The sequence below is a fragment of the Tasmannia lanceolata genome, unplaced genomic scaffold (assembly GCF_043159265.1).
Source record: "Tasmannia lanceolata isolate RefF3 unplaced genomic scaffold, GAP_Taslan_0.1 ptg000025l, whole genome shotgun sequence".
Taxonomy (NCBI): Eukaryota; Viridiplantae; Streptophyta; class Magnoliopsida; order Canellales; family Winteraceae; genus Tasmannia; species Tasmannia lanceolata.
Window position 1 is genome coordinate 11,578,608 of NW_027518702.1, and position 25,053 is coordinate 11,603,660.

Sequence of the window (25,053 nt, forward strand, 5' to 3'; positions counted from 1 at the left end):
CACAGATGCTCACTTTGAAACAGATTTTGTCTTATTCACTTTATTCATCTGGGGTGGGCTGCTCTCCCGTGCAAAAAAAGCCCAGTCCGTGAGCTGCTCTCCTATGCAAAGCCCAGTCCGTGAAAATCCTTCTGCGGATATATCATACTCGCCCCCTTTTTTACTTGGAGCAGCCCACCTCAATGTATTAATGAGTTATGAGCGACTACTCTTTTAAACCAGGGGGGTTAAAACAATTCCCATTTTTTCCTAATACTTAGAATTTTACAGAACTAACAAATAAGAGATTTGCTCCATAGAAGAAGTGTGACAGTTCCAAACAATGAACAAGAAAAAGTTGTGGGAGAGAATATAAACATGAGATGAAATGACTTTAACCGAATAATAATTTTACACTTCCATGAACAGAGTGATGCCATCTGAAACATAACCGAATTCCATGTAGAGAGAGAGAGAGAGGGATCTTTTGTTGCGGCAAACCCCGCTAATCCAACGTCTTTGCAGAAGCAAACATGGAAGGTGGGGATTCACAGCAGTTTCGATACAACGCGACACGATGTCCAGAAGGCAACAGTGGCAACCCTAAACAAAGCTGGGTTTTGGTATATCCTGTTCCAAGAATGCAAAACAATTGAGTTTGCTAAATCCACAAGCTGGTACAAATGTTGGGGAGCAGACATGAGGTATCAATTGAGACAATCCTTATCCAGGGAAATTATATGGTGGCCGACCGTCAAGTCCCGTGAAGGTGAAGGTGGTACGATGGAAGTACCATCCTTGATATTCGATCCAACAGCAGCTCAGTGTACCATCCTTAGATATTTGATCCAACAGCAGCTCAGTTTTTAAGAGGCCGCTATTGGATCAAATATCAAGGGTGGAACCGTTTTCACGGTACTTGACGATCGGGCACCATATAAAAACTCCCTTATCCATACAGAGATGGAAAGAAAACACAGTAATGCATCATTAGAGCTATGAACTTGAAAGAAAACAGCTCAGAGAGATCACCATTCCTAAAGCTCTAAAGCTCTAAAAGCAAATAGATGTGAACCCCAAACCCATTGAAGTATTGGCAACAAAATAATGATACAAAGACATCGTTGTGTCACCGTCCATGGTAACATGGCTTTTTTTGTTGCTACCTTACCTAACTGCTGATGGGATCTGGTGTCCATACACAGACGGGCTGGTTGACGACACCAGATAGCATGAATACCTGGGTACTCAGATCTTTCAAAAGGCCCCGTTACTATGGACGGTAACACACGGCTGCCTTCCTGAGCATAGAAACTCAAATATGCAGCAAATGAAACCAAGAGGCTTAGCTAGAGAGAAGTATAAGAAACCACCCACATCTTGCAATCAGAAGAAAGCAAAGAACTGTGGTGAAACATAACCTACCCAATGGCAGTGGCGCCCCAAGATGCTACGTTGTAAATTACTTTGCTTCCATCCCATGCCTTTTGAAGTTTCCCCTTCCTCTTTTTAACAGAGAATGTTTTGCTAAGAGCTGGAATGAAGAACAAAAATAGGAATCGTCAGTCTCTAGACATTAACATAATTATATAAGAACAAAATGACAATCAACTTCACAGATTTTCATTATAAGCTCTCTTTAGAATTTGTGAGAAAGGGGGAAAATAGCAAAACAGCCTTCAAACTCACCCTCTTGAAGTTGATTAGGGGTCAGTTCCTGCAAAACAAAGTGCAAGCAATCAAATCTCATACAACTAAGCCTTTGCAGTATACTAATTACAATAGATCTTTTAGCCGGTTTTAGACTCAAGCTGCCAACTTTTGATCTGCTTTCCAGTTTAAGACACAAGCAACATGGAACAATCTGAATACCCATTGTTAACATATATAAACTCCATTCCTTGAAATTGAATGGCTAACTTCTCAGACTTGAAAGGGACAGAAAGAGGACAAACTGCCCTAGTGTTCCTCAGCTCCTCCTAATTAACATAACTACTGAGTAGAAGATATATATGGACATGAAGCAAGTAACTACAGTATCCTCACTCTGAACAGCTGGGTTTATAAATTCGCAGAAGTTCATCCTATAAAGAGGAACTAAACTCAACTAAGCCTTTGTCCCAAACTAGTTGGGGTCGGCAAATGAATCCTTTAGAAAATTTTCATGAAGAAGGTGAAAGGCTCTACCCGGCTCAAATTGACCAAGTATAATCCTGGCACTAGTTGGGTTCATCCTATAAAGAGGAAAAGTACCTTAAATTCTTCAAAGAAAATTACAATTCCTCCCTATGATTTCTAAGTAAAAGCAAGAAAATTATGCTCGCTGTCAAGGATTATAAATTTAAGGAGTGCAGTTAACCTTTTGGCTAACATGGATGACACATTGAAATATAAAAAGACCAGGACAAACAGAGCAAATATTTGACCCAGATGACACATATTCTGAGAACTCCATCAAATAAGATAAAAATGACGGTCGAAAAATCCTAAATCTATGAGTATCAATAATAATTCCTTATCTATATAGGGGGGAGAGAGAGAGAGAGAGAGAGAGAGAGAGAGAGAGAGAGAGAGAGAGAGAGAGCACTCCTCGATGAGTCAATTTGGCTCTCTAGCAACGTGCACTCCTTCATGAGTCAATTTGGATCTCTAGCAACATCAACAGCTTATAAATCAAGATTTATGGCCATTAATTTCCTATCGATTTCCATATCTTTTGAGAAATATGAGAGAACTTACAAAGAGGTGGGTGTCCCTTAGCTCAAGATTTATGGCCATTGATTACCTATCGACTCCCTATCTTCTGAGAAATATGAGAACCACCAATTCCCCAACGCATCATGTAGGTTCTCATGGTTGATCATGATCCATGAGGCTTTACAGCCTTTTATGGTTTCCCTAAAACTGATACCTATGTTTAATGGTAACAGAGAATGCAACCAAGTTTGACAATTACCACAAAGTATTCCGTCGTGAAACCAGAGTACCAAACAATGTTGGACTACTAAAGTTATTGAGGGAGACTAGTGTTAGTGTCATGAATAACAAAAGGCCTTTCTAAGTGCTAGAAGTGGAGGATTTCCCCAACCTCATTTTGGAGATTAGGGCTTAGGTGACGTGACCCTTTGTGGAGGATTTCCACTATTTAATTTTCTGATGGATAAACTTCATAATGCAAATCAAGATGTTTCAATCAAACGAAGGCTGAGAAATTGCCTGATGAGTGGGTCAATCATGGACTTGCCTATTTAAGTTATGCGATAAGCATGCTCCCATTCGTTTGTGGGTTTAAACTTTTCTTTTAACATATATTAATTTTCTTTACAGGGCCAACGAACATATATAATTGCTCACTCAATTTCTTATATAAAGGAAGAAACGGTTGACCTAATAAAAGCTCAAAAGTCAAGGAAAACCTAAACATACCTTAGTTTGTTTTAGTGACAATAGATATTCAGCCATGAAACGTGCGATTCCCTCCATTATATCTTCTTCTCTAACAAGAACATAACCTTCTTGGTCTGATTCAATTTCCCCTTCAATGTGTCCACCTTCCCATAAATCGGTTTCACTAACCACATCCCAAGAGCTACCTTCTTCTGCTACCATGGAAATATATATTTTTAGAAGCTACCAATAATCTCAAAACAAACCTTAAACAAGGACCAAATAGTCTCCAACAATATTAGGCACATTTCAAAATGCATTATTATAAAAAAAAAGGGGGGGATAATAAATTTGCACCCCATTTAAGATAACTTGCACCCCTTATAACGTGAATTGTGGCAGACTTTAATGCTTTTTGACATTAAATAACATTAAAAGGGGTGTGAATTATCCTACAAGGGTGCGAATTTATCATCACCCTAAAAAAATCAACCATAAAATAACAAACAAGCGACTTCACAAGACAAATTTTACAAATAAATTATCTTTTCAAAACAAAAATTCACAAGTAAATTATTTATACAGGAGTGATTTAACGGGGGAAGAATACATATTTGGATGCATACCAGCTAGATTGTGAGAAGATGACATGTGGATGCTTCCAAGCTTCTCAAGAAAGTTAGGTGATTCGACTCTCGACTTGAGAAGATCACAGAGCTGCATATTCAACAGGAGACAAGTTTGAATCTTCTAAATGACAAGCTATACAACTATACCACAACTACCTGTACAACTAGCTTCTAAGCCTGAGTGATACATTCAATTAATGTGACGCAACAGTGGTACCTTTTAAAAACAGGCACATTAGACGTGCACACTTCAGGGACATGCATATTGGAATGAGTGTCTATACCATTGTGAATTGGTAATATTTATAATATTAATTACCATTCAATAAAATCTTTAAAATATTAACATATCTAAATAATTTTCCACTATGAAGACATTTAGTTAGACAAGTATGTTAAATCTCTCTTATTAAGTAGTTCTTCGTCATAAAATGTTCTTAAATACTATGTCATCATTCAAGGTGTTCCAAAGTTTGTTTGAAACCTTATGTACATTTTGCACACAGATGCAGGTGTCTTCAACTCCTTGTACAAGTTAAATACTGTTAACGCCGATGCACCACATAGGACGAATACTCAAAAATCTGGTGGCATGAAAATTAAAGAATGTATTAAAAAGAATATAAATAAAACCAAATGCTAATTTTAAACATGCATTCTAAAATATTCATAACGCATTCTAAAATTTGAAGTCACTTTTGAAATGATTGCAAAAATTTGCTTCTTTAAAATTTGAAGTCACTCTTAATAAACAAAATCAACCTATAGCTAGTATTTTGAAACAGCCAAGGGTGCATTATACTGATCTCTTCTTCTCCCTAGAGTTATTCGTCCTAACGCATCCAACCTGACATCTTGATACCCACAACATATATACATACCCAAGTAACAGAAAAGAACCTCCAACATACTTCCATATAATTGCCTCAATTTTCGTGTACTATTGTTATTTGACCATTTTTTATGTTCTTTATTTTGTGCAAGTCTGCTCAACTGTAATTTATTCACAGTTCCATGAACTCGTGAACATATTCCATCAACGAGTTTAACTCACCACCACCATGTTGCAATGGTATCTGTGAAACTACCAGTTACTCCATAAGCTTAAGCTGTTGGAGAAGGCGTTATTTAATATTTTATACTTTAACACTCCCCCTCACGTGTGGCCCCTCTTTCTATGGGTTGGCCTACACGTGGCACATGTTGCCCCACTTTTGGGTTGACCATTGCATGTAGATTTTTTAGACATGAAGGAGGTTTGAACTCAGGACCTTTCCTCTGATACCATGTGAAACTACCAGTTACTCCAAAAGCTTAAGCTGTCGGAGAAGCGTTATTTAATCATTTATACTTTAACAGTATGCAAGACAGCTGGCAGTCTGTCTCTTTCAAATCAAAGAACCCACCAGTTCTTCCTCCAATCTCGAACAAGTGAATGCTTTCTCCCATTTATGTTTTCTCTATTCTTCCATGTGTCTAGTTTCACTTTTTTTTTCTATTTTTGACTTTATTCACCATAAACAGGTATTTCCTTTTTATTCTAGTACCACAGATCACCCCCCATCTATCATGTTAGCATATCAATTGTGTGACAGAATCTGGTTCTCAACTGCTGACATATTTTTTAAGGAAAATATTTAAAACGCGTTTTAAATGTATTAAACACGTTTCTTTGGACAACTTTTCAACTTTACCCACTATATTTTGTAAATGACAAAATTTTAGACATATTAAATGGGCTTTCTTCATGTTTCTGCTTGTTTGACCTTTTCTTACTTTTGTGTTTTGAACCAATACAATATTAAACCCAAAGCTTTGCCGTCCTGTTTATTTTGCCGAATCATATTTTTCTAACTATGCTCCAAACTACCAATCTTCCGCTGCTTCTATACTGTTCTTCTCGCAATTTCTCCTATACAACCTACTTCCTGTAACAATTTCTTTCAAGTAATCTCATCTTTTATTACTCAGTCATCAACTAACTATAATGCGCATGATTCTCATCCTCCACAATGCCATTTCTCTGGAGGTTGACTCAGTTCTATGCAACTCCAATCTCTGCTTAGCAGTCCTTATCCACTGTGTCTCCACTCCTATATGACAAGTCCACTTTCTCATTTCCATTTATCTGTTCTTCAGTGACTGTCTTTACAACTCTTGTATCCTGTAAGGACTGCTTGTATGTGAGGCAAGCTATGCCCCAGTTGTAATCTATTTTTCTTGCTGTTTCTGTTATTTTAATAAAGTGTCTGCTTACCAGTTCAAAAAGAAAAACCCAATGTATCCTGCAAGGCTGAAACTTCATAGTAGCATATTATATGCATCTCATCAGCTTAACACCAAGGAACCCACTAAGTCTAAACATAGATATGTCATACAACATGGCCAGAGCTTTTGGTCATGGAATTAGATAGCTCAAACACAGATAATTTGATGGATTGTATTTTCCATTTCATGGCATGCCTAATACTCTGCAACACAAACTCGTTCAGCTGTGGACAAAATAATTTTCAACACAAGTACATTGCCAGTCGAATCCAATCACGCTGCAATTACTTACCAAATACTGACTTCAGACAAGTAAGAATTTTAATAGAATTAGGATTTTTCTCATGCTATAAGTATCGAACTAATTACTTGATAAGGCGAACAATCCACACACTTGACTTAAAAGATAAGATCAATAGCATGCACAAGGTTCCTACCGAACCCACCACACACATAGCAGTAATCAGGAACTCTTCATGCCATCCCTGCAAATATGTTGTGCTATCATTCCAGCTACCCACTTCACAATACACATGGGCAGTTAAATGCTCATTACTATATCTTTCACACACAAAAGCAACTCACCACTATAACAAACACAGCCATTAAGTTAGGCGCTAAGAGAAATGGAATCATTCCTATCAAAACTGAAGAAAAAATTAGCATGCAAAGAGGGGGATCTTAATCTCAATGCATGTAGCATGTCTGGTATGCTTTAGTGCAATAATGGCATTTCATGATGCCTAAATTAGACATTCCCCGCAAATATGCGTAGCATGCAAGTTTAACAAATGAATTCACATAAATGTTTATTGCTATGACATATATGCCACATCATCTGTTAAATGTGGAATCCACTTTAGGATTGATTACTTATAAACTACTGTGCTGATGCTGGTCAAAGAACAAATAGGCCCAAGACATACACAAAATAGGCAAAAATGACTTCACTAAAAACAAAAATATTTTACACTCCGTGAGGTTTGTCTTGCTGGTGACGTGTTTTGCCAGGTGTGAGTTGGGTATTACAGTTTATGTAAAAAATTACTATCAAGGAGGATTTTTTGCTAGTTGTTTTATCAACACTAGGGGCCCTGTTAGAGGGTGCTCTGTTGGTGAGAAAACCCTACTTTTTAAAGGCTTTACCATATAAAGGATCCTAGTGTAGAGTGAACCTGCTCATTGTAGACTGTGGAAACCTAGTACTCACTGGGTTTGAAACTCTTTAGGTCAGGATTTAAGAAAGCTGGGTATCTTCCAGCATTAATCATCTCCCCATGACCACCACTTACAAATCTAACAACTATGAAAAAAAACACAATCCTACCACACCCATTTAGATCAACCTCTTGAAAACAACTTCCTACAGCAATCAATGAAAACCTCAAAACTAAGAAGCTCAACTCCTTGTTACACCTTGCAAAAGAATTCATAAAATCCATTAACAGCAGAACTTCCCAAACACAATGATCTAGTAACAGAAACATAAAATCCCGCACAATATCCGAAGAAACTTTCTCCAAAACTAGGCATCATTGATCGCAAAGAAGAAAGCATCTGCAAAGATCAAGAAGAAGAAAAAAGACTGAAAAAAACAACGACAATTCCACACCATCAAACCCTAGAATTCACTTGAACACGTACAATTCAACATCAAAACCTGAGAATTCACTTGAACACGTATCAAAACCCTAGAATTCACTCCAGCACATACAATTCAGCATCAAAACCCTAGAATTCACCCGGACACGTACAATTCAACATCAAAACCCTATAATTCACCCGAACACGTACAATTCAGCATCAAAACCCTATAATTCACTCGAACAAGTACAATTCACCATCAAAACCCTATAATTCACCCTAACACGTACAGTTCAGCATCAAAACCCTAGAATTCACCCGAACACGTACAATTCAGCATCAAAACCCTAGAATTCACCCGAACACGTACAATTCAGCATCAAAACCCTAGAATTCACCCCGAACACGTACAATTCAGCATCAAAACTCTAGAACTCACTCGAACACGTACAATTCAACCCTAGAATTCACTTGAACACGTACGATTCAACATCAAAACCCTAGAATTCACTCGAACACATACAATTCAGCATCAAAACCCTAGAATTTGCCCGAACATGTACAATTGAACATCAAAACCCTAAAATTCACTCGAACATGTACAATTCAACCCTAGAATTCAATCGAACACATACAAGTCACAATCAAAACCCTAGAATTCACTCGAACACGTACAATTCAACATCAAAACCCTATAATTCACTCGATCACGTACAATTCAGCATCAAAACCCTAAAATCAAGAAACAGAGAAAAAAAAAACAAGATCCAACGGCAGAATCAAGAGAGAATTTCCCTTACCTCATCCGTTTCCGAATCACCACCACACTGCGAAGACGAAGTCGAAGACGAGGACGAATCCTCATCATACTCCTCCGAAACACCACCACAATCATCTTCTTTCTTGAGCAATTCAAGCGCTCTTTGGCACTGATCAAGAATAGCCTGTAACGTTTCCTTCCTCACCTTCACCTGATCTCTCTCCACTCTTCCCGTCCGGCCGCCGGCGGCGAGGACCGAGGGTTTCAAACCTGAGACCTCTACCACCTCCATGCCCTAGAAAAAAAAATAGAAATCTCAGACGCCCTAGCTGTCTCACCCTATCTTCTTGTTTCTTTTTGTTGTTAAGCACATTTTCTGCTCTTTCCTGAATCTTTTCTTGTTTCTTCTTCTCAGTTTTTCTTCTCTTTCTTCAAGGGAAGACAGGTTGGCTAAAGTTAGACGAAAAGGAGTTTGATTTTAATACGGACAATGATATATTGACTCCTTTTTTCTTCAGCCACCCTCTGTGGTGTAAAAAGAGCAGTAAGAAATACGGTAAGGTACTAAGGTGGGTGGCCAAAGGAAGAAAAGGGGTAGGGAGATATTAGTTTTCTTTTGATTTTAAATTTTAGGATCCGAGACGAAAGGCCTTCGGGCCGGCAATGGTCCTGGAATTTTCAGAGGCAATCATTGAACATTGAACATGTCGCTTGTTCTTAAGATTTGAGAATAAGGGATATGAATAATTCGCACCGCCTGAACTGCTACAAGTCCAAAAATGCACATGCATGCCGTTGTTTGTCCACATCTCGTGAAAAATGATCAAAGTACTCCTATCCACGGTTTTAAATTTCGACCGAAACGAAATTGGCACATACCCGAAACGTGTATTAATTTCACACGAAATTTCGGGTGAAATTTCGGAATTTCGGGTGAAATTTCGGAATTTCGGTCGAAATTTTGTTATTTCCGAAATTTCGTGCGAAATTTTAGGGACTTTGAATTTTTTTTTTTAATTATTTTATAATTACCCCAAAATTTCAAGAATTTCGATAACTGATAAAATATTGTTTTTATTAATCGCTGGATTTTGAGCAAAATTTCGATTTTTGTGGGGCCCGAAACCGGTAATGAAATTGAAATTTAAAACTTTGCTCCTATCCAAGGTTTTAAATTTCGATTTCAGTACCAATTTCGGACCCCACCGAAATCCGAAATTTCGTACTTTAATTCGAAATTGCAAACCGAAATTCCAAAATTTTGTAACAATAATTTTATTTTATTTTTTTAAAAGACGCCGAAATTCAAAATTTCGGCAACTTTTGGTTTCGGTCCCCACCGAAATCAGAAATTTCGGATTTCGGCCGAAATTTAAAACTATGCTCCTATCTCATAAACAATGACCAAAGTGCCCTTCTCTATGAAAAATGACAAAAAACCTAAGGGCAGTGATAAATTGACTCCCAAATATCTTAAATCGACTCCCTATGTATCTTTCTCTCTCCTCTGGGTTAGAGAGAGATAGACAGATGGGGGTCAATTTTAGATACATGGGAGTCGATTTATCACTCCCCAAAACCTAAATGTACAAAAATAAAATTTTGAATGGTAAAATATAATTTTACAAAAATATATTTATTTTATTTTATGAAAAAGACCAAAATACCAATATCTTATGAAAAAGGGAAATGTTTTCGGGGAGAATTTTTGGACACGCCCTATCTTTATAAGGGCCCAACAAATGAATAGTTTAGATCACCCAAAAATCGTGGGGCCCACTGAAAGTGAACCACGGCTGAAGGTTCCAAGATCTTGCTAAGGGAGAAGCCTCAGAACCGTAACAACTCTGAAAGTGAAACATGGTTGAAGGTCCCAAAAAACAATCACTCTGAAAGTGAACCATGGTTGAAGGTTCCAAAAAACAATCACTTAAGAGGCTCCCAAAGATCCCAACATGCTCCCATCAAGCTAGCCAATTATGTAACTAAAGAGTATTGAGCAATTTGAACTCTTATGTCTTGTCTATCTTGAGTTTATGGATCTCCCTCTCTTATGTGTTCCAAGTTAGGGTTCCCATAAGTGTAAGATCTTTCTCTTTATCTAACAAACCAGCAGGAGTCCCCGCCAAACCCTATCTTACGTACCAAAAGACCGTTGATCGTATAGAACATCATTTGGTGATCCATGTGATATTGGTCCCATCAAGAGCGGACTTTCCATGAGTAAGATAAAATGATTTCAAAAAGGAGTGATATAGGTGAATATTTCACTTCCCTTACAAAAATCAGTATGTAAAGTTTTCTCAAGTGCCTTTTGCCGGACTTATAGTTTCCGCTACTGTCAACAGATATGATTATATAAGGGGCACTGATACCCCCTCCCCCCCACCCCCCACCCCCCCCCCCGGCTGGGTAACGTTAAACGTTAGGATTTAACGTGTATGTCACTTTCCCACCAGTTGACCGGTCTCTCTCTCTCTCTCTCTCTCTCTCTCTCTCTCTCTCTCCACACACACAACAGGAACAGTTGGTGGGCCCAACAGAAACGGTTGGTGGAATGGTGAACCCATCTCTGAACAATGTAGGCCCCGCCCATACCACACCATAGGATAATCCAAACCGTCCATTTGATGGGCCATAAACGTAAATAGGTTGCATCCCAAAATATCATTTCCATAGGCTGATCCTAGCCCTCCGATCCAAATAGAAACTACATCTTATGCAACCTCTATAGATTGTAGGGTTGTGATCATCCTATGGAAATGATTTTTGGGGCACAACCTATTTACATTGTGGCCCATCAAATGAATGGTTTGGATCATTCTATGGAGTTGGTCGTAAAGTAACATTAAGGCCCGTCCACACAATAGGACGATCCAAGCCGTCCATGGTTTGGATAATCCTATGGAGTTGGTCGTACAGTAACATTAAGGCCTAATCGTAGGCCCCACCGATATTTTTTCAAATTGAAGCGTCCCGTCCACAACATAGGATGATCCAAGCCGTCCATGGTTTGGATCATCCTATGGTGTGGTTCGTACAATAACATTAAGGCCCAATTTAGGCCCCACCCATATAAGAGGGCTGTCCCAAGTAAAAAAAAAAGAAAAAAAAAGGGGGAAATATTTCACTTCAAAAAACAGATATGAATGCCACATGCATATTAGTCACACTCTTCTAGGGCTAAGATGGGTAGGCGATGAAGACACATGTATTTCATGTAGACCTGGCAAACGGGCGGGCCGGGCCGGATTTGACCTGGCCCGTACGGGTCCGGGTCAAACGGGCCGGGTCAAAGTGACCCGGAAAATTTTACGGGTCGCGGACCTTGGACCCACACCCGGCCCGTACGGGCCGGGTTGACCCGCGGGTCACCCGGGTTTTTTGCCTTTTTTTACACGTTTTCTGTTATTTTTTTCCCTGTTTTTATGCCTACATTTTTCCTATTTTTTACACACTGTAATAGGATGATCCAAACCGTCCATGTGATGGGCAATGACATAAATAGGTTCAACCCAAAAAATCATTTCCATAGGATGATCCTAGCCCTCTAATCTATGTAGGAATCGCATATTATTATTTATGGAAACCTCTACAGATTGGAGGGCTAGGATCATCCTATGGAAATCAATCATAGGATTTTTAGTTTTTTACCCATGTTTTATCCATTGTAATAAAAAAGACAAATATCCATCCATTGTAATAAAAAAGACAAATATACATCCATAAAATGATTATCAAAAGACAAACAGCCCCTGTTTAGCACCCAACCATCCATTGTAATAAAAAAGACAAATATCCATCCATAAAATGATTATCAAAAGACAAACAGCCCCTGTTTAGCTCCTGTTTTAGCACCTGAAACAGGGGCTGTTTAGCCTCTGTTTAGACCCTGTTGGCCCCTGTTTTGGCGCATGTTTAGCCCCTGTTTTGGCCGCTGTTTTGGCCCCTGTTTTAGTCCCTGTTTAGCCTATGTTGGCCCCTGTTTTAGACACCCACAAAATGAATTTTACAAACAATGAAACAGAAAAGTTCACAAAGTGAAGTCACATCTTTAAGCCGCATTTAAATTATCATACTCCTAAAGCTTTCGCCAATGGTCTTGTTGAAACCTATCCAAGGCATGCTACTCATGGTATAGTTCCTGTGAACAAAAATAGGCATTTACAATACATGATGAAGGGCCATATGAACACAATACATCATTGTTATCATCAATATAACTATATAACTAAATATTTTACCTGCAACTTCCAAGGCATTAGTGGTAGTGGATTCTCTCGACACCGACGCCAACAGGTTCTTGGATAATGGCACCACTAGTTGCTCATCACTTGGATCATCGCCTGCATTTACCAAATACAAATAATTAATTTATTAAAATACATAAGAAGAATATGATTAAATATTATTTGTGTACTGTAAATCAAATATTGCAACTTACTTTCTATTTCATAACCAAACAACCAATTTCTAGAGCAAATCACCCCTTGGGCATTTTCCGGTCGAATTGAAGTTCGGTATTTGGTGAGAACTTTGGCTCCAATACTAAAAGCCGACTCCGAAGCAACGGTTGTTATGGGGATGCTCATGAGATCACGCGCCAATATAGATAGAACGGGATACCTCGCATGGTTGTCTCTCCAATACACTAAAATATCCATGTTTGCATAGTGTTTGCGATCGAACTTTGGCTCTTCCAAATAGAGGTCTAGTTCGGACTTTTTTGCGCTACTATTTCCACCATCATATTCATAATAATCAAATTCCTACATTATTAAGATATGAAAGTCAATAATAAATTAATAATACACAAAATTTAAAAAGAAACTACCACAAGTGTTTAGGGGGAAAAGAAAACTTACACTAATGTCGTCATCGTTGTTACTACCGCCCCTATTTTCCACCAAAGAATGGTTCGGAGTTACCACGGGACATTTGGTAACATATTCTTGAAAAAGATAAGTCAATGAACTTCGAACAATATCCACCTTCACCTTGTGATTGTCTTCATCAATCTTCTTATAGCAAAATTCTACAAGATTCATCTTGAAGCGAGGGTCAAGCACAACGGCCATAGCAAGCACAACACTATAAGAGTCCCAATACTTTAGAAACTTTGGTTTCATTTCTTGTGCCATGCTACTAATAACAGTATCAACACTCTCTATCTCTTCATTTAGGCGCAAATGAATTTTCCACACACATTGGAAATATAAATTCGCTGTTGGATACTCGGAACCCGATAAGAGAGTTGTAATATCAAAAAATGGCTTCAAGAATTTGTGCATTTTCTCCCCCCTTTCCCATTCATCTCTTGTTGGACAATACTTGTAACCCGGTTCCATCAAAGCATAATGTGCAAAAGCCTCACGATGTTTGAGGGCACTCTCAAGCATTAAGAAAGTGGCATTCCATCTTGTCGGTACATCCATGCGCAAACCCATTGACCCCATCACTCCCACTACTTCACAACACTCCGCAAATTTCACTAATCTACCCTCGGATCCTTTAACAAATTTAACACTTTCTCGGCTCTTGTTTAATGCAATATTATCCACATTCAAACCATCTTGAACAATGAGGTTCAAAATATGAGCCGAACATCTTATATGGAAAAAACTACCTTCACATACTAAAGCTCTTTGAACTCGAAGTTGGCTCTTTAAGATTTCAACCAAAGTGTTGCAACTAGATGCATTATCCAAAGTTAGAGAAAAAAATTTCTTTTCGATCCCCCATTCCTTTAAGAATTGAAATATCTTCTCCGACAAAAGAACACCACTATGAGGTGGAGGTAAGTGGCAAAAATTGAGAATCCTACTTTTTAAATTCCACTTCTCATCAACATAGTGAGCGGTGAGGCAAATATAACCCTCGGTCGTACAAGATGTCCATACGTCGGATGTGAGACATATCCTACCGGGAACCCTCTCCAAAGCAAGTTTGAGTTTTTCTTTCTCTCTCTTATATATTTTCAAACAATCGGCTTTGGCGGTATTTCTACAATATGGTTTCACATCATGATTTAGATACGTGTGAACATCCCTAGTGCCTTCATGCTCTACCATTGAGAAAGAGTAGTTATGTTTCATTATTGAAATGGCCACCTTCTCACGATATGTCTCTTGACATAATTTTTTACCCCTCAATTGCATTTCATTACTTAAATGCATCTGTACTACATCCATATTTTCACGTTTTGGACACTTGGAGTAGTGCTCTATTAAATTCTTTGTCCCATGACTACTACTACCAACGGCATAACTTTTACTACACAACTTACATCTTGCCCTTTCTTTCTTGTTCTCGTCAAAGTATGATTCATATTCATCCCAAATTATTGCTCTACGCTTCTTACAAACTCTACTTGCAGTACTATCATTAAGAAAATTCTCATTATCATCATTTACATCTACGGGGGTACTCATATTCACAGTGACAGACATTAATGATCAAAGGAGAAGCTGCATTATCGAAAAAAAAAAAAGAAAAAAAAAAAAGTGAACATCAATAGAAGCAAGATAGAGTCGCCAAGATTGACTTGCCAAGATATAAAGTAATAACAATAACAATTAAAGAAGTCCCAAAGACGACATGGAATGGGGCTAGAACAAATGTTATCAAAACAATAAAAAAACAATTAAATGACAATTGAGATATCACATGTAAATAAACCGAAACAACCACTCTCTTGTGTAAATTGAAGCAGCCGCTCTCTTGTGTAAATTGAAGCAACCACTCACATGTAAAAAAATTCCAGCAAAAATATTTTTTTTTCTTGTAATCCAAACAGGGCCTTAATGAAAATGTAGAGAAATTGCAATCAATACAGAAACTTATGTGAGATACCTTCTCAGAATAGTGACAGGCAACACAGGATCCAGCAAGGGAACATTCAAAGGACGCGTTCCCTTTTGTTTCCCTAAAACTCAGCATCGATCTACGCTGAGATCCCCTTTCTTCAACATCTTTTTCCCTGCAATTCCACAATATCTTTTTAGTAAAATCAACCATCAAAATCCATCAGAAAATTTCTCTCTCTCTCTCTCTCTCTCTGACCTTAGGGTTTGTGTTTGCGTGTGGGCGTGTGTGCTATAGCAAATGGAATGGCAATATGATTTTTCCTTCTCGATAGCCCGGGTTGCTATTGGAAGGAAAAAAGAAGCAAAATAATCCCAAAAAAGGAAAATCACAGAAAGAAATCAGAGATTGAAGAATGGTATTTAGATGAAATTTCGAAACCAAAGCGACCATTGTAAAAGAAATATTGAAACCAAATTGAAGAATAAAAAATATCCAATCCAAGAAGAAGGGGTTGCTATAGAAAGGGGAAAAAATCAAAAGAAACCCAAAATAAAAATATTGAAACCTAATCAAAGAATAAAAAATTTCCAGTCCAAGAAGCAGAGGTTGCTACAGGAAATGGGAAAAGAAAAAAAAAATCAAAAGATGCCCAAAAAAGGAAAATCACATAAAGACGTCAAAGTAAGGAATAATCAAAGATTGAACGGAGAAATCAAAGAAGGAAACCCAGAAAAGGAAAATCAAAGATTGATTCAAATTGGATTGTGAGTCTGTGACCTAGACTCTGAAAGTATGATGCATAAAGTACTCTGAAAAGAATTTGAGCATATTGGAATCAAAACATAGATGGACCCCTTCACACCCATAGAATAAATCAATAAAATGGAAAATGGAGAGTTGGGGTCCTTGGTGTTTAAACGAATTGTTTGGATCGTGAGATTAGTGGAGCCCACTTTGGTGTTTAAATCCATAACTGTAACTCTGTAAGGAAGACTCCCACATTGCAAAATGCCCACTTTTTAGCAGATTTTGTCTTCATTCACGAGAGAGAGAGAGAGAGAGAGAGAGAGAGAGAGAGAGAGCCGTACCTGTGGAGAGGTGGCGACGCCGCGCCGCCGCGACGCTTCTGGAGGTTGAAGAAGAAGAGAAGAAACCCAAAACTCCAAAAGAAACGACCTGTTTTTTTTTTTTTTGTGAAAGTGAGACTTTATAACTTTATAAGGGAAAAAAAAAACGACATTACTTTTTATGTTTAGTTTTTTACGGGCACCCGCGGGTCCACCCGGACCCGCGCAGTTTTGACAGGCCGGGTTGACCCGCGGGTCACGATAGAAACGGGTCACAACATCTTGACCCGGACCCGGAATTTACGGGCGGGCCGGGTCAACCCGCGGGTCCGGGTCAATTTTTGCCAGGTCTAATTTCATGTGAATCTAGTTTGGACACACGTATCCAAAAAGAAATAATAAAAAACTATTAAATAATAGTGCAACGTGGTGCTTTCTAAACCTCGGGATGCTCTTAAATCTTAAGAAATCAAGGTGTTGAAAATAACATCGTTGAAGTTAATATCATATTCATGTCGCCTCTGGACCTCCCGAATTGATTTATGCGCCCATTCTTTTGAGAAATATGGGCCGCGGTAAAGAGAATAGTGTGCCTTTTAGATCCCAAATCTGATTTTTGGAAGTGGTGGAATTTATATTAGATTTCTATTTGGTTTGAAGCAGTCTTTTAAAAATGACAACGGCACGGCTATATTTTCAGCCCAATTTAATTTGAATCATTTAAACCAAACGATTCTATGCACAAGGGTCAATTTTGAGGACTTTGGGTTGGGCGTTTATCATAAATTTGGGTTGGGTTCGGGTTGTTCCAATTCATTTTTTAGCAAAAGCTCAGCCTAGGCGGACCCATATTTAAAAAGCCTACTTCGAAAAAAGCAAATTATTAGCACTAGGAAAGAAAAGAAAAGAAAGAATAAGAACACCATCTAGGCTACCAAGTCATCCAACCCAGCTCAAAGGTTTGTCCAGCCATGCACAGATAAGCTATCTGTGCTGCATACAAACCATTTCCTCACATATTGCTGCACACATATATATATATATATATATATATATATATATATATATATATATATATATATATATATATATATATATATATATATGAGAAAACGGTTCCTACACATATGTGTAGAGAGTTCTCTACACACTAGCTTAAAATACAGTGGAGGCCCACATTGTTTGGGTGATCCAAGCCATCCATTTTAAAGGCCCTCACATAGATATGGTGTCTACAAAAAATCATATCCATAGGATCATTCCAACCTTACGATTTGTGGAGGTAAAATGGATGTCTTTAAACCTTCACAAATTAGTCCATTTTTTCCCTCCACAGTGCGAATGGTTAGGATGATCCTATGGATCTAATTTTTTTTGGACACCCTATCTATGTGAGGGCCTTAAAAATGAATGGTTTGGATCACCCAAATAATGTGGCCCCTACTGTATTTTAAGCTAGTGTGTAGATAACTTATCTACACATATGTGTAGGAACCGTTTTCTCTCTCTCTCTCTCTCTCTCTATATATATATATATATATATATATAAAAGGAAAATGATATGAGCTTAAGGGCCCAAACACATGGGTCCCACATTGTTTGTGGTAATCCAAACCATTCATTTGCAAGGCCCCATCATAGATAGGGTGTGTACCAAAAATCGGCTCCATTAGATTATCCTAACCCCTCCCAAAGCGGAGGGCAAAAATGGGCAGATTTGTGGTCTGCCCATTTTTGCCCTCCACTTTTGGAGGGGTTAGGATGATCCTATGGAGCTGATTTTTTGTACACACCTTATCTATGTAAGGGCCTTTCAAATGAATGGTTTGGATCATCCTAACAATGTGGGCCCACATGTATTTGGGCCCTCAAGCTCATATAAGACCCTCACATAGATAGGGTGTCCATAAAAAATCAGATCCATAGGATCATCCTAACCATTCGAACTGTGGAGGCAAAAAAATGGACTAATTTGTGAAGGTTTAAAGACATCCATTTTACCTCCACAAATCGTAGGGTTGGGATGATCCTATGGATCTGATTTTTTGTAGACACCCTATCTATGTGAGGACCTTTAAAATGGATGGCTTGGATCACCCAAACAATGTGGGCCGCACTGTATTTTAAGCTAGTGTGTAGAGAACTCTCTACACATATGTGTAGGAACCGTTCTCTCTCTCTCTCTCTCTCTCTCTCTCTATATATATATATATATATATATATATATATATATATATATATGAGAAAACGGTATAAGTTATCTACACACTAGCTTAAAATACAGTGGGGGCCACATTATTTGGGTGATCCAAACCATTCATTTTTAAGGCCCTCACATAGATAGGGTGTCCACAAAAAATCAGATCCATAGGATCATCCTAACCATTCGAACTGTGGAGGCAAAAAATGGACTAATTTGTGAAGGTTTGAAGACATCCATTTTACCTCCACAAATCGTAGGGTTGGGATGATCCTATGGATCTGATTTTTTGTAGACACCCTATCTATGTGAGGGCCATTAAAATGGATGGCTTGGATCACCCAAACAATGTGAGCCCCCACTGTATTTTAAGCTAGTGTGTAGAGAACTCTCTACACATATGTGTAGGGAATATATATATATATATATAGAGAGAGAGAGAGAGAGAGAGAGAGAGAGAGTGAGAGTATATATATATATAGAGAGGAAACTGTTGGTGAGCTATGGTGAGCTAGCTTGCCCAATCACATGGGGGCCTACTTTGTTAGGATGATCTAAACCATTCATTTGAAAGTCCCTTACATAGATGGGGGGTGTACCAAAAATCAGCTCCATAGGATCATCCTAACCCCTCCATTTGTGGAGGACAAAAATGGACAGACACAAATCTGCCCCATTTTTGTCCTCCACAAATGGAGGGGTTAGGATGATCCTATGGAGCTGATTTTTGGTACACCCATAAGGCCTTGCAAATGAATGGTTTGGATCACTCCCCAAAATGTGGGACCCATGTGATTGGGGAAGCTAGCTCACCATAGGATAATCCAAACCGTCCATTTGATGGGCCATAAACGTAAATAGGTTGCGTCCCAAAATATCATTTCCATAGGCAGATCCTAGCCCTCCGATCTAAATAGAAACTACATCTTATACAACCTCTATAGATTATAGGGTTGTGATCATCCTATGGAAATGATTTTTGGGGCACAACCTATTTACATTGTGGCCCATCAAATGAATGGTTTGGATCATTCTATGGAGTTGGTCATAAAGTAACATTAAGGCCCGTCCACAACATAGGACGATCCAAGCTGTCCATGGTTTGGATAATCCTACGGAGTTGGTCGTACAGTAACATTAAGGCCCAATCGTAGGCCCCACCGATTTTTTTTTCAAATTGAAGCGTGCCGTCCACAACATAGGATGATCCAAGCCGTCCATGGTTTGGATCCTCCTATGGTGTGGTTCGTATAGTAACATTAAGGCCCAATTTAGGCCCCACCCATATTTTTGAAAATGAAGTGTACCGTCCAGACCATAGGATGATCTGAGCCGTCCATTTGATGGGCCATAACGTAAATGGGTTGTGCCCCCCAAAAGGGTTGGCCCATCAAATGAATGGTTTGGATCATCCTGTGGTCGTACAGTAACATTAAGGCCCATCCACAACATAGGATGATCCAAGCCGTCCATGGTTTGGATAATCCTATGGAGTTGGTCGTACACTAACATTAAGGCCCAATCGTAGGCCCCACCGATATTTTTCAAATTGAAGCGTACCGTCCACAACATAGGATGATCCAAGCCGTCCATGGTTTGGATCATCCTATGGTGTGGTTCGTACCAATTTAGGCCCCACCCATATTTTTGAAAATGAAGTGTACCGTTCAGACCATAGGATGATCCAAGCCGTCCATTTGATGGGCCACAATGTAAATAGGTTGTGCCCCAAAAATCATTTCCGTAGGATGATCACAACCCTACAATCTATAGAGGTTGAATAAGATGTAGTTTCTATTTAGATCGGAGGGCTAGGATCCGCCTATGGAAAAATATTTTGGGACGCAACCTATTTACGTTTATGGCACATCAAATGGACGGTTTGGATTATCCTATAAGATGGGCCCACCATTCCACCAATGGTTTCTGTTGGGCCCACCAACTGTTCCTGTTGTGTGTGGAGAGAGAGAGACCGGTCAAATGGTGGGAATATGTTAGCCAGCCGTCAAGCGAGGAGGTGGCGGGAATATCAGCGCCTTACCCTAATTGTAATTGACGATCGGTCAGGGCAAATTGGAATTTGTCGAAATGTCTTTGATGAAAAACTAGAGATGTAGTTTTTCCAAAATTAATATATTATTAAATCGGTCCAGGTAAATCTGATACATCAATAACTTAAAACCATAGATGAACGGTTTTGATCATATCACAACTTATAATTTATTAGTTTTGTTGTAGGAGAAAGAAAAATGATATTTCCATCCCCTTTCCTAGCAATCCCAACCCTCCTCTGTCTGCCCCTTCCCTAATATAACTTGATACCCTCATATTTAGTAAATCCACCTTTCACCAAAATCAGTCAGTACCAAACCTAAATTAACCTACAGCCCTCAGAAGTCGCTCCACCACAGGGTTTTACCGCAAAAACACATTTCAAGGAAAACCGTTAAAAAAAAAGAAGAAATCACCATTCCAGCTTCGCATTCTTTCACCTCCTCTATTTTTTACCCCCACCCACTTTATATTAAAAGCCACCCCACTCCCTTTATCCTTTACCACCCAACACCATCTCTTCTTCTTCCTCCTCCTCCTCCCTCTTTCCTTCCCAAGTCGAATGGAGATAAAAATCTGATCTTGGTCTGATACAAATCTCCTTCGATCTGGGTTAGAAATAAAAATGGAGGCTCAGAGGATGAAACAACTTATGCTCCTTTGCTTAAGAACCCTAACCACACGTGTGGCCCTCGTGGGTGGTAACCACACCGCTGCTAGATTTTGCACTCGCTAAATTTCTCTCTCTCTCTCTCTCTCCAATCTTGGTAGTCTCTTTTTTCTCGCAATCTTTGCTTTTAAGCTTCTCTCTTGATAGAGTCTTACAAGCCCGAATCGGTTGATTGATCTTCTTAGAGGAAAAGAGTAACACAAAAATGTTACAAATGAAAGAAATGAATGTGGGTTTTGGTAGCCATAAGTTAAATCCCGCATATTTTGATAATCAGCTTGTCATTAAGCTTCCTGATGGCAGGATCTTGAGGGTGATCGCGCGATCATTGCTTCTAGCAATTTTGATATTGGCACTCCCATGGTTCTGTTCTTTACTCGGCTCGTCCGAGTCAAATTATGCCGAGTCGTACCCTTATCAAATGAACGATTTGTTCTTTCTCCCAATGCTTTTTCAAGATATGGGCAATAAGGGTCTGATTAAATCGGGAGATAGAGTACTTTTTATGGGTGATGGGGATGGAGACTCGGCGAGTCGACTCGGTCTTCAGATAATGGAAGTGAATGAGATTGATCTGATCTCAGAAAGAGATTCCGGTCGGCAAAGCTCGATTCCGGACGAAACATTCGACTTTGCTTACGCCGAAGGCTTTCGCGCCGGTGAGTTTATTGACCGGACGCTCAAGATTGGTGGAATCGCAGTGGTTCGACTCGGAACGAACCCGTCTGACTCGTTTCGAGTTCCGCCTAATTTTAAAATTGCTTACCTTCGCCGATTCGACTCGACGGTTGTGGGTATGAGGAAAATCGGACGTGCGGCCGCGGGCCAGTCTCCGACGAGGCGTAGGCTGTGCGCATTTGGTGAGGAGGATGCAAAGAAGGTGGCATTGAAAGGGCTTGAAGATGTGCTTTTGGAACCACGTAGAAGTTCTTCAATGGAGTCTAATTACTACTTGAAGAGGACCAAGTACCTTCCCGACCTGACCGGAGACTCTCTTGAAGGTAATTATATGAAACAACCATTTAGCTAGACCAAAAATCATTTATACTTCTAGCATTCCCCTCACTTATGGTGTTACGTGCCTAATCGGTGGTAACACAAATAAACAAGAAAACGAAAGAAAAAGAGAAGGGTAGGGAGGTTGATTCAAGGCAACCAGACATCTCTTAGTGGTTCAATTTGAGAGGAACCATGACTCTCCTATAACGAAGTTTCCTTTGCTGCTTTAAAAATTCTCGTCTCCTTCCTTTTCATTGAAATAAAGAACTTACAAGCACAAAGTGAGCGTCACATCATCAACGCATTTAACCATTTACACAACGCATCAGAAGTAACCAACACCCACTTACACGACACATAATAAGTAACTAACACTCACAAAACTAAAATACATAATCCTACAGTAACTACTTTGTAACTAAATCATATACACTACAACAAGTACATATCACATGGCCTTTCTTTTTTAAATTGGCCCAACATGTGAATTTTTAATATCAAATTGTTGTTGGGTTTTGAACCCTGGATCTGCCGCGAGCGCGTAATAGCTCTGATACCCCTACACGTGATTTTTTTTTTTTTCCGATCATTTATACTTCAACATTCCCCCTCACATATGGCTCCTCTTTTTTGAGTTGGACGTACATGTGAATTTTTAATAATAGAGAAAAGAGTTTCTACACACTAGTGTAGATAAGTTATCTACACACTAGCTTAAAATACAGTGGAGGCCACATTGTTTGGGTGATCCAAAGCATTCATTTGATGGGTGGGTTGGGATGATCCTATGGAGATGATTTTTTGGGCACACCCTATCTATGTGAAGGCCAATCAAATGAATGCTTTGGATCACCCAAACAATGTGTCCCCCACTCTATTTTAAGCTAGTGTGTAGATAACTTATCTACACTAGTGTGTAGAAACTCTTCTCTCTTTTTAATATCAAGAGTTGTTGGGTTTTGATGTGAAACGATAGCTCTTACCATATGAAAGAATGTTAAGAGTAGATGTTATTTAATCATTTATAATTCAACAGGTTACCCAAGACGGGTTTTCATTGATGCCGGCGAGAGGAAGCATGGCGACTGGTTCGAGCGGCATTACCCGACAAGGAATCGGGATTTTGATATTTATAAGGTGGAGACAGTGGCTGAAGGAGGGGCTTTGGGTATGTCTGAGTGGATGAGGAGGAATGTGAAGCAAGAGGAGTTTGTTGTGATGCAGGCAGAGGCAGAAGTTGTGGAGGAGATGGTGAAGAGCAAGGCGATTTGCCTGGTGGACGAGCTCTTCTTGGAATGTAAGCATCAGGGGCAGAAAGGGAAGAAAACCAGTAAGAGCAAGAGGGCATATTGGGAATGTTTGGCACTCTATGGGAAACTTCGGGACCAGGGTGTTGCGGTACACCAATGGTGGAGTTGAGAAACCAGAGAAAAAAAAGAGTTAACAGAGAGAGATGAAAAATTGAAAGAAGTTGTGATGGTATTATCCGTATGTTTACTATGAGTTGTGGAGGGTAGTCTTTGTGTGCCTTTTTTTATAACTTGAGGGTGTTGTTGTGGAGTAATAGTTCTTGGAGTTGTCTTCTATTTACCATAAGAGCAGGAGATTTAGGAGGGTATTTTTTTTTTTTGCTCTGCTTTGCTTGTGGCAGGGATTGTGTGCAGATGGGCAATGATTTATGAGATTCCCCACTGTTTATTGTGTTTAGTGTGTTCTTGCTGTTGTTGTTCTTATTGTTTATTTATGAGATTGTTCTTATTATTAATTTATGAGATTTCCCACTGTTTTTTACTCTGCTTTGCTTGTGGCAGGGGTTGTGTGTAGATGGGCCATATTTGTGAACTTGTGATTTGGAGTGTATTGTTTAATGAATGTGAGCTTTTTTTAATCTTTCTAGAGAGGTTTTGGAATAATCTTCCAATTTTTTTTTTATAATATTAACTCAGTCTTTAACTCAACTCTGCCAAAAAAAATAGTGTTATGTAAATGAGGAAATCAGAAGGCAATAGCTTGAATGGAATTGGGAGGATTTTATAATGATCTCAATTGAAATTTTATCATGACAAAGTCTGTATTAGGAGTTTCTTACCATCTTCGGATCATGATTTTATAATGACGAGGGTCCCTATATTCTTGACACACAGTTTCACATCATTTGCTCAAAGGTTTGTTAGCCCTACAGGAACAAGAGATAATTAACCTCTCTGTTAATTGTGAGGCAAAAGGAGAAAATGGAGGACAAAATTCGACAGAGCATCCAAGATCCGAATGGAGGGTGCCAACGAACGAGAATACCCCTCATATTTTTGTTTATTTATGTCTATTCTGTAATATCCCATTTAAAAAAAAAGGATCCCACACTAGAAAGGGAGAAAAGTTACCGGGCTATATATGTGAGCCCTCATTCTCACTTTGTAGATGTGTTTTTAATATCTCCAAGGGGTGGGCCCCGTGGACTAGGTCGGGCACGGTCAGTGCTGCTAGAAAACAAAATCGGGGAGGGTAGAAGACCTAGAACCGGACAATATTTACACAGTGGGGTTAAAGCATGACAAAATGGTATCAGAGCGGGACCTCCCTTAGTATGGTGTGCCTGTGAGGACACTGAGCCCCAAGAGGGATGGATTGTGAGATCGCACATTGGAAAGGGA

At 39.1% G+C, this 25,053-nt stretch overlaps 2 protein-coding genes across 2 annotated transcripts; one reads left to right on the plus strand and one right to left on the minus strand.

Moving 5' to 3' along the window:
• Positions 1-273: 273 nt before the first annotated feature.
• On the minus strand, positions 274-9,077 carry LOC143857995 (uncharacterized). Its single transcript, XM_077368573.1, has 6 exons — positions 8,648-9,077; positions 3,993-4,083; positions 3,406-3,578; positions 1,669-1,696; positions 1,405-1,513; positions 274-609 (listed from the first exon to the last, which is right to left on the minus strand). The coding sequence occupies exons 1-6, from the start codon at positions 8,897-8,899 to the stop codon at positions 528-530; spliced, it is 735 nt and encodes a 244-aa protein (XP_077224688.1). The 5' UTR covers positions 8,900-9,077; the 3' UTR covers positions 274-527.
• Positions 9,078-21,217: 12,140 nt separating this feature from the next.
• LOC143858110 (uncharacterized) lies at positions 21,218-24,193 on the plus strand. Its single transcript, XM_077368736.1, has 2 exons — positions 21,218-22,404; positions 23,439-24,193. The coding sequence occupies exons 1-2, from the start codon at positions 21,609-21,611 to the stop codon at positions 23,819-23,821; spliced, it is 1,179 nt and encodes a 392-aa protein (XP_077224851.1). The 5' UTR covers positions 21,218-21,608; the 3' UTR covers positions 23,822-24,193.
• Positions 24,194-25,053: the final 860 nt, after the last annotated feature.